The 10,222-nt window shown below is 33.5% G+C and overlaps 1 protein-coding gene across 1 annotated transcript; it reads right to left on the reverse strand.

Annotated features, from left to right (window-relative positions):
* Positions 1-3,865: 3,865 nt before the first annotated feature.
* On the reverse strand, positions 3,866-7,505 carry LOC111395180 (peroxidase P7-like). Its single transcript, XM_023021182.1, has 4 exons — positions 7,094-7,505; positions 6,733-6,791; positions 4,757-4,951; positions 3,866-4,593 (listed from the first exon to the last, which is right to left on the reverse strand). Exons 1-4 carry the CDS (start codon positions 7,503-7,505, stop codon positions 4,045-4,047), a joined length of 1,215 nt encoding a protein of 404 aa, XP_022876950.1. The 3' UTR covers positions 3,866-4,044.
* Between the last annotated feature and the right edge of the window lie 2,717 nt (positions 7,506-10,222).

The following is a 10,222-nucleotide window of genomic DNA, read 5'->3' on the forward strand; positions in this document are numbered from 1 at the left end:
TAGTTAAGTAAATATGCTTTCACAAGGGAAGGTTCAAAGAGTAATACCTACTTATCCTATGCAGGCTTCAATCATTGAACTTTATCATCACGTCTTGTGTCTCACGGTCTAGTGTCTCTCCCAATTTCATTCATATGGGGGATTGTTGGAAAAAATGAGTAAATGACCCACTTTTGGCAATATTTTTGGTGGGACCCGTTGGTCCAATTTGGAAGATCAAAGTTGATCCGTGTTCTCCTCCGTGAGAGTACCAAAATCATATATTTACTTGCCAAAAATGAAGTTCGAGTGAATGAGAAATTGGAGCTCAAAGATGACCATTGCAAGATGGTTTAAGTGGGAAAATTGCATTAGTCCCACATAGGAAAAATATGAAAGCAATGACCACTTTAAATATGGCTACACATTGGAGAGGTGTAATCATGTGTAGCATAGAGGCTCTCTCTACGTGCGCGTGTGGGGATGCAAATTACGTACCGAAATTGTCTTCGAACCTTGAACTTGTGTGCAAATGCAAATTGTGTACACGAATGTCAGACCGAACGGAACAAAAATTGGTTCGTTTGGAGTGTCCACATTTTGCAATTTTTTCGCTTTTCCCAACTGACCTTTGAGTTTTCGAAAACTGTTAAAACTCCAACAGAAACTGAAGTAGCTCTAATGTTTATTGCCAGAGTTAATGGCAGATGGCAAATTTATTTTATATATTAAATCTCATAATTTTTCATGCAATTCCAGTATACTCGAAAATACAGAAAAAAACTGTGTCTACACACACAAAAATATAGTCTGCATACTGCATAATTTTTCTGTCTATATATGTAATCTCAGTTTTTGTCCAAAGTTGTGGTGGTGATATTGTTAGAATACAAAGTCAGTTCGTCGGAGTAGTTTCTGCAGTGCTCAGATTCTACGACTTTTACCGTTGTATCCTCAGAAACAGACGCTCGGATTAGACCTCAAGCACTTACGATGATGGGGCGAATCTATTTTAAGGAAATTGTGTTCGCACAGGCCTCGGGTTGAAGATTTATTTATTTTTTGCAATTCACATATTTATTTATTTAGCGATTTACATATTTGTAGTTTAATCTTATACTTCGTAGGTTTTTCAGTTTATTTTATTATATGTGCTTCATATAATTTTACAATTTATTATCTGTATGTCCGAAAAAAAAATTTGAAGAAAATTAATTAATTTGATAGCATTCGGTTTGGTAGTTGTCCAATCGATATTTATTTAGATAATATATGTAAATACGGTATTTTTACATTTTGGTGTATGTAAGTGCATATACGGTATGCTAAGCTGTTGCATATACGGTATGTGTTGTAAATACGGTATGCAGCATATACGGTAAGCTGTAAATATAGTATGTTACATATACGGTATGTATAAATCCAACATATAAAGTTAATATTCGGTATGAATGAATCCGATTTTATCGACTACACTAAAATCCAACATTATAGAGTTGAATCAAAATAATCAAAACGAACTTGGCGGGTAAATACTAATTATTGAAAAATGCCAGGCTCATATCAATTCGAAATTTTTTGTTTTTGATAAAATTTGAATGTTCACGTTTTGACAATTTTTTATTGCTTTGTGTTAGATTACTTTGCAATGTTAATTATTTGATTATTGCATTAAATAATGACTAGTATCAAGAATAGTTTAATTGCTTTGAACCTTATATTGCATACTTTAATTATTTTGAACATTGATTATATTAACGTAGGAGTATATTAGAAAAAAGATAATAAAATTTATTGTTTCAACTCTATTAATTAAATTTTCTTAATTTGTGTGAAAAAAGAAACATAACTATATTTATGGGACAACGATTATACTAAATAACATTTCTCTTTTGCTAACGATTTACTCATGACAGTGTATGGAAATTGTGAGAAATGTCTAAATTTGATATTTTGTCTTGAAAAATGGCCAAAAAAATGAATGTTTTGCATCCACGGCTTCTTCTTTTCTTTTCCCTTTTTTTCCCCAAAGGCAACGTAGTTTTAATGTTTTGTCCTAATGTGCATGAGTCAATACGAATGGACGAGAGTGGAATCAAGTGGGCCAGTCCCGATATTTCAATACCTGGAACCACTGATTATATTTCGGATATTTCATAAATAATACTATTCGAGTCCTTATAATTTTGGAACCAAACCTAGAACCAAATCGTCGATTCCACTTCAGGTTTGATTCTACCCATGACTTTTCTTTTATATATATATATATATATATATATATAATAAACATTTTCTATAAGCCCTTTCTATACATATACCAAATACACTACTACTCAACAAGCAAAAGAGAAAATCCAACTAAGAAATTTTCAAAAAGTTAAGAAATCTAGTTACATGACTCAAAATAGTGATAAGAAAATTAAAATATCAAAATCAAATTACAGTTTGAGAAGAAACAATTTAAAAAAAAAAAAAAAAAAAAATCTTGTTCTATCCATAACCTAACCTAAACCCCAAATCCAACCCCAAAAATTTAAGCTTAAATTATAATGAAAGGAATAGTAATTTTTTGAAGAATGTGATTAAAAAGAAATGAAAAGTTTTTATGTTTATGTGTCATATTATTTTATTGACAAATGTATGGTTGATAAGAAGAGGGAAAAATGAATTTTAATTTAATGAGAGCCTAAAAGGGGCTAAATGACAATTTGACTATGGTTCAATTCGATTTTGATTTGAAATGTTCAACTTCGATTAAAATGTCCAGTCTAGCCCAATGCCGCCCCCAACTCCAAAACCTATAACCCTTCTTGTCGTGGCTAAAGAATTTTTTTTTCGTCCAATTTCAATTTGGATGAACGACATCTTTCCATAAGTCAGGATTCCTAACATAAAAATTGTGGGCCACTTATCACAAAGGATTTGCAACCTGCTGGAAAGCTGCTTCTCTTGCTTATGGCACATAAAAAATCTATTGAATATAACTGATAGTTGGTCCGTTGGGTGCGAAAATTGCCATAAAAAATTTTCGAGGCAGGAAATTTCTGTAATCGGAGGAATTTAATGGAGTAAAAAACATATGATTTATTTCTAGTTATTTTATTTGTTTAGTCAAAATTGAAGGTGTATTGCATGTCATTCTGAAATATTTTATAAATACTGTAAAAATAATACTTGATACCAATTTGTTGAAAGGATTTGATGAGTCTAGAATGAACTAAAGAAAGTAAAATTTAGGAAATTTAACAGAAGAACATTGTACTCTCAAAATTCAAATTTTTTGTGATGATGAAAATTTATAAATGAGCAATCTTTTTATGCTACATTTGGTACATAAGAATTAATTGCTAATACATGAATTCAAACATCCATTAAAATTTCTAGATATATGAATAGAAATAAATTCATCTATAATAACTCTAGATTCGTGTGGATCAAAATTCATCAAGTCAAGACTAATAAAGTCTAGATTAATGTGAATGTTAATTATTAAGGATTAATAACACCAAATTCATACATGACAATGATTTTGTAGTATTTATTACATATTAAAAAAAAAAAGGTATTGTTGAAATAATTAAATTACAATAGGGTTAAAATAGTTCAAAAAATAATTTTCACTTGATATGATAATTAATAAATTATAGATTATAGATATGTCTGATCAATGCGATACCGATTGAGCCAATGACCCTTAGCCTTAGTCTGGTCAATATGGGTGAAAATCTTAAAGTTATTGATGTATAAAAAAATAAATACTTCTCTCTTTTTCTTCATATTGATGGTTTAAGTTGATTTTCTTGAAACAGTCAAATTCTTCCAGCAATAGTAGACAAGGATTCAAATTGATTAAAGCAAAATTAAGAAAAATGACAAACGCCAAACATATACAAGGTAACAAGAAACACTTTTACTTATATTTAAATTACATTTAGTCAAACTCCTCAAATCCCAACACAAATACAAAGATTGTGTTTATTCTTTAACAGAACGAAACCATACTTAATTAAGAATTTATCAACACCTTAACAAAGATTATTGAGAAAACATTTAAGAAGCTTTTAATTAATTCACCTTCTTGCAATCCAATCGAATCTGTCCTCTCTTCCCCGTCAATGGTTTTATGTTACCCATTTTAATCATTGAAGAAGCAAAATCTATGGAAAAAGCAACAAAATTTTTACTGTAAGTCTTGACAAGATAATCGGTTTGACCTCCATTGTATAATGCTTGATCAGAGTGGAGGAGCCCTTTCTTTGACACCAAATTGCTGAAGTAGTTTGTGTCGAAAGAAGCAGGGGAGGGATCTAGAGGAGCAAGTTTAGAGTCACCTCCATTGGGGGGACAAGTAGCTCGACCTTGATGAGCAAAGTTGGGATCAATGTTGGTTTCGTTGTAAATACGGTTTTTAAAGAGACGACATTGAGACAACCCTAGGGTGTGGCCACCGGAGAGGGCTACGAGGTCTTTCACGTTCAGGCCCTGTTTCTTGAATGAGTTGATAAGTTCTGGTAAATCCATGAATGGTGAAGGGATGTCACCGTTGGCTTTAGATTCGCTAGCCGTCGTTGAGTCTCTCCTCCCGAGTTGCACCTCCCAACTCGGTCCCCCTAACTGCACCCAAAGAAACAATTTTCCTAGTTAAATATAATTCCGGTAACATTCTTAAAATTTATAAATCAATAAGGTAGAATAATAGTGGATCTCACAAATGTGATGATAATAATGAGAAATAGTCATGAATGTACGGATATCGAACATGTTAAATAATACGTACTGCAACTACGGAATCACGTGCTGCAACCGCCAAAATGTCAGCACAAGACACTACCGGCCAGCCGCAAACCTTATCAACCTCGTACTTGATTCTATCAATTACTTCAAATCCCCTAGCAGAATTGGCATTGGGCAATGCATTCTTTTCACTAGTGAAAGCAGACGTCGAGTCTAGAAGAATAGANATTCCAAGGGGAAAAAATTATTGTAATTTTAACCTTGAAAACAAAATATGAGTGTTTTTCTTTATATTCAACGGGCAAACTTTGGGATAATGTATTATTAAACATCGTATTAGAGTATACGCCAAGATCCTGCTTTGAATTCTTACTGTTGTGTCCGTATATTTCACCTGCTAAATATTTGCCAAGATACTAAATTGAGTTTGACTATGAAGAAAATGTTGAATATTAAGAATAGACAAATGAAACTTAATCCATCTATATTTTTTAATTTCAGCTCTTACATGATAACAACTATTTTTACATAAATAGCATCAATAATTTTATTATTATTATTATTACTTTTTATAAACTTCAATATTAAACACAATGTTCCGCAATTGGTACTTTTCAACGTATTACACTCCTTTACATCAACCAAAAAAATTGAAGAAAAATATAAAAAGAAAATGTTAATTGTCTACGCCAACAACAATCATATATCTCATGATTCTTTAAAAAAAAAATAAAAAATCCTTATTTTAGAATTTATGACCAAAGAAAGAAGTACTATATATTTGAAGAAATCTATATGAATGGGAGTTTTCGTCTTACTATATTAACCAAATGCAAAGACTATTGAGGCATTTCGGCGTAAGGCTAATTCAAATGGACATGGTCAATAGAATTCCCATGAAAGGAACCAGTTTATTGATAAACACTTTATATTACCTAATCAGTTTACTTCAACTCCAAGAAAAGACTTTTATATATTTCATTCATACCAGTTTTTCAATGCGAAAACCAACAAACTAATTAATTGTTGGACTAATGTCATTATATAATTACTCTCCGCAAATTAAATTGTATTAATACAGCTGGTCACTAATTAAAATTAGGAGTTGAGGTCAGAGAAGTAGTCTATTACTTTTATCTTTGAATTACTAATCATTAAGGAAGCGAAAATGTCGTCTTATAATAATATAGGTTCAATTACGAGGTTAAGAATGTTAGATTATTTTTTTAGTCAGTCAAATTTACAAATAATTACAATGCATGTAGGTTGTAATTATCTTTGAATATAGTATAACGTTTACATATATATTATATTTTACGCAATGGTTACAAAAGCCTCCATTTGTTGCAGAATTCACAAACATGCAATTATAAATAGCTAAACAAACTAAAATATCCTTAATTAAAATAACAAATTACACGATATATATTACCTTAATCACGATTCCCATACCAATTTCTAAATATTGATTTTTCATTTAATATTTTCTTTCCTGAAAATATAAATTTCTTGTGAGATTTATAAAATGTATTATTTTTCTTTTCTTAAGCTCTGATATCAAACCAATAAAAATCAGTTTTAGTAAGTTAATAATTGAAATATATAGAAAATATTTTATGTCACTCTTCCATCATAGTGAAATGAAATTAAAATTATTAAATTTCTATCTTCTAATTGCTATTTCTTTTTCCAAATGAATAGATTAAAAAAAGTCTGTTAAAATGATTTTTAATATTAGTTGTATTTTTTTATAGATAGAAATTAATTTCTTATTCATTTTAAGTTGGGTAATTTTGCAACTTAAAAAATGTCAAGTATGCATTTGTAATTTGTTGACATCTATTGTGGATGATTTTATTATTTTATTTGTTGCGAGGAAGCTTCATAAAAGAGAAGATTAATATATTAATATAATTAATAAATATATATATTTTTTTGTAAAAATTGAAAATTAAAAAAAAGATACATGTAGAAAAAGGTGATAAAAGAAGAGGTAAAGGAAATTATTCTATATTTTACTGTGTTTCCTTGATGATTCTGTAAATGGGGATTATAAGCATATATATAGAATAGAGATACTACAACACAAGGAAAGATAAATTTTCTGCTCCAATAATGTAATCTTTTGGGGCTTGGCTGGTGCAATTTCTGCTGGAATAATTTGCTGGATTGGTGCAATTCTTTGCTGGAATAATGTAATCTGTTGGGGCTTGACTGGTGCAATTTTCTACTGGAATAATGTGCTGGAAATGGCAGTGAACTGTGAAGCTTAACCGGTGCAACTGTGAAGCTTAACTAGTGCAATCTCTCTGCTGGAATAATGTAATCTGTTTACCGGCTAATACTCTCCCTCAAGTTGGAGTATGGAGATCCGTAATACCTAACTTGGAACGGAAGAATGTGCACAATTCTCGGCCTAAAGGTTTGGTAAAAAGATTAGCCTGTTGTTGAGACGTGGGCAAAAAGGTGGGTGTGATGATGCCAGCTTGGAAGAGGTCACGAACCAGATGACAATCTATCTCAATGTATTTGGTTCGTTTGTGGAAAACAGGATTGCGTGCAATGTGAATTGCAGCCTGATTGTCACAGTGAAGGAGTGCTGGATGTCGATGAGAGATGGTGAGATCACGAAGAAGAGTGCATAGCCATGTGAGTTCACAAGAAGTGTTGGCCATTGCACGGTACTCGACTTCTGCGGAGGAGCGGGACACAGTTGTTTGCTTCTTTGTACGCAAAGAAATAGGACTATCACCAATCCTAATGTCAAAACCAATGGTGGACCGCCGAGTCATAGGGCAACTAGACCCGTCTGAGTCACAGTAAGCAAATAATTGAAAGCTGCATGTGGAGGGAAAAATAAGCCATATCTAGGAGTGGCTTTCAGATATCGAAGTAGGCGTCGTGCTGCTTGTTGACGAGGTTCTCGAGGAGTTTGCATGAATTGGCTCAAAAGATTGACGGAGAATGCAATGTTGGGCCGTGAAATTGTCAAATAGATAAAGCAGCCAATTAAGTGACGGTAGGGGGCCGGATCAGAAAGAAGATTGCCATTCGAGTTATTCAGCTTGAGGGTTTGCTCCATAGGGAAATAAGCAGGGCGAGAGTCAAGCTGGCCAGCATTAGAGAGAATATCCAAAATGTATTTTCATTGATTGAATAAAATTCCAGTAGGAGAGCGGGCCACTTCAATACCAAGAAAGTATTTCATGTTACCTAGATCTTTGATTTTGAAAGCATCAGCCAAGTGAGACTTCAGAGCAGTTATAGTGGGAAGGTCATTCCCGATAACCAATATGTCATCTACATAAATAAGGACTGCTGTGAACACTGTGCCCTTAGTTTGGGTGAAGAGGCTATGATCAACATGAGATTGGTGAAAGTTGGCCAAAGTGAGAATTGGAGACAATTTGAAGTACCACTGTCAAGAGGCTTGTTTCAAACCATATAGGGACTTGTGTAATCGACAGACACACATCTCCTCCTTAGGATAATAACCAGGTGGTGGTTGCATATATACTTCTTTTTCGAGGTCACAGTGAAGAAATGCATTGTTGACGTCCATTTGGTGTAAAAACCAATTTTTAGCTGCAACTATAGCAAGAAGACAACGAAGAGTAACAAGTTTAGCAACTGGAGCAAAAGTGTCATGATAGTCCAAACATTCTCCTTAATTGTAACCATTGGCAACCAAAGGAGCTTTATGGCGAGCGATGGATCCATCTGCATGGAGTTTGGTTTTGTAAACCCACTTGTACCCAATAGCTTTCTTTCCAAGAGGGAGAGAGACAAGGGTACAAGTGTGGTTATTTTCTAAAGCTTTGATTTCTTCAGCCATAATAACCTACCAATGAGGAAAAAGAATAGCTTGAGAGTAAAGATGAGGATCATGAACATGTTTGGAAATAGAGGTGAGAAAAGCAAAGTGCTTGGGACTAAAGAAACAATAAGAAAGAAAGTTGAGTAAAGAGTGAACCGTACCTGAGAAAGTCTGTGGAAGGCGTGAAGAACTTGGAAGATCGGAGCAGACGTAATCCTGTAGGTACGTTGGGCGAGTCGTCTTTCATTGTGGGCGAGTAGAGATAGTGGGGGACGAGGTTGTTATGATGATATCACTAGGAAAGGAATCAGGTAGATTGTCCTGAGGAGGATCGGTGGGAGGATGGTGCTCCACTTCAGGTAGATGGGGAACAAGAGGAAGGATGGTGCTTTGATACCATGTTAAGATTTGGGGTCCATCTTCATAAGGTCAATCTTTTTAAGAAAAGTAGCCCAAAATATTTTTAAGTTGGTCAATATTTCGATATTTAACCAATGTGAAATTTTTATCCCTTAACATGCCTTCCCAAGATGGTAACTCATTTGAGATGACCAATCTTGAAATTCGTGTGCTCATTTTTAGAGTCTTAACCGGATCGAATTGTTCGTTGAGACTTAATGGACTCTGATACCATGATAAAAGAAGAGGTGAAGGAAAATATTATATATTTTACTGTGTTTCCTTGATGATTTTGTAAATGGGGATTAGATGCATATATATAGAACAAAGATACTACAATACAAGGAAAGATAAATCTTCTGCTGGAATAATGTAATCTGTTGGAGCTTGACTGGTGAAATTTCTGCTGGAATAATTTGTTGGACTGGTGCAATTCTTTGCTGGAACAATGTAATTGATTGGGGCTTGACTGGTGCAATTTTCTACTGGAATAATGTGCTGGAAATGACAGTGAATTGTGAAGCTTAACTGGTGCAACTGTGAAGCTTAACTGGTGCAACTGTGAAGCTTAACTGGTGCAATCTCTTTGCTGGAATAATGTAATCTGTTTGCTAGCTAATAAAAGGTGTAGTGAAAAGACTTCACTAGATGTTTGTTAATTTATGAAGGCATATACGAATGAGGGGGAAAAAACACAAAACAAAACAATTAAAAGAATCGGTACGAAATGATTAGGTCACAAACATGACTTAATTACGAGTAAAATGATTGAATTGTGACTTAATTTCATTACATTTGTAAATTGTAGGTAACACCAATGAACATGGTGAAATACATGAGAAAAGATGCGAAAAAAGACTAAAATGACACAAAGTGAAAGTTCAAGGACCAAGGTGCAATTACCCAAAAGTTGACCCGATGAACAAATCAAGGAATTGGCTGAACCAAATGCCAACTGATGATGCCTTGGGATGACAGAATGGAAAGAGTGAAGAAAAGAGGCCTAGAAGTGAACAATTCAAGTAAAGGGACTAAATTGAAGTTTTTGGAAGTTGAAGTCTACCATGCGGTCGCATGGTAGAACTCTCGTGCGGCCGCACAAAGGGATGCAGGGAATTCAATTGGAAATATGGAATAACCATGCCGCTGTACGAATTAAAACCATGCGGTCGCATGGCTATTTGTCCGATACGAAATTTTCTTTTTTTATTCGATTAAAATTCTTTTGTAACCTAATATTGACGGGATATAAATATCAAAAACATTCCAGAGACGACCATAACGCAATTGGAG

Source organism: Olea europaea, chromosome 6 (assembly GCF_002742605.1).
Source record: "Olea europaea var. sylvestris chromosome 6, O_europaea_v1, whole genome shotgun sequence".
Lineage (NCBI taxonomy): Eukaryota > Viridiplantae > Streptophyta > Magnoliopsida > Lamiales > Oleaceae > Olea > Olea europaea.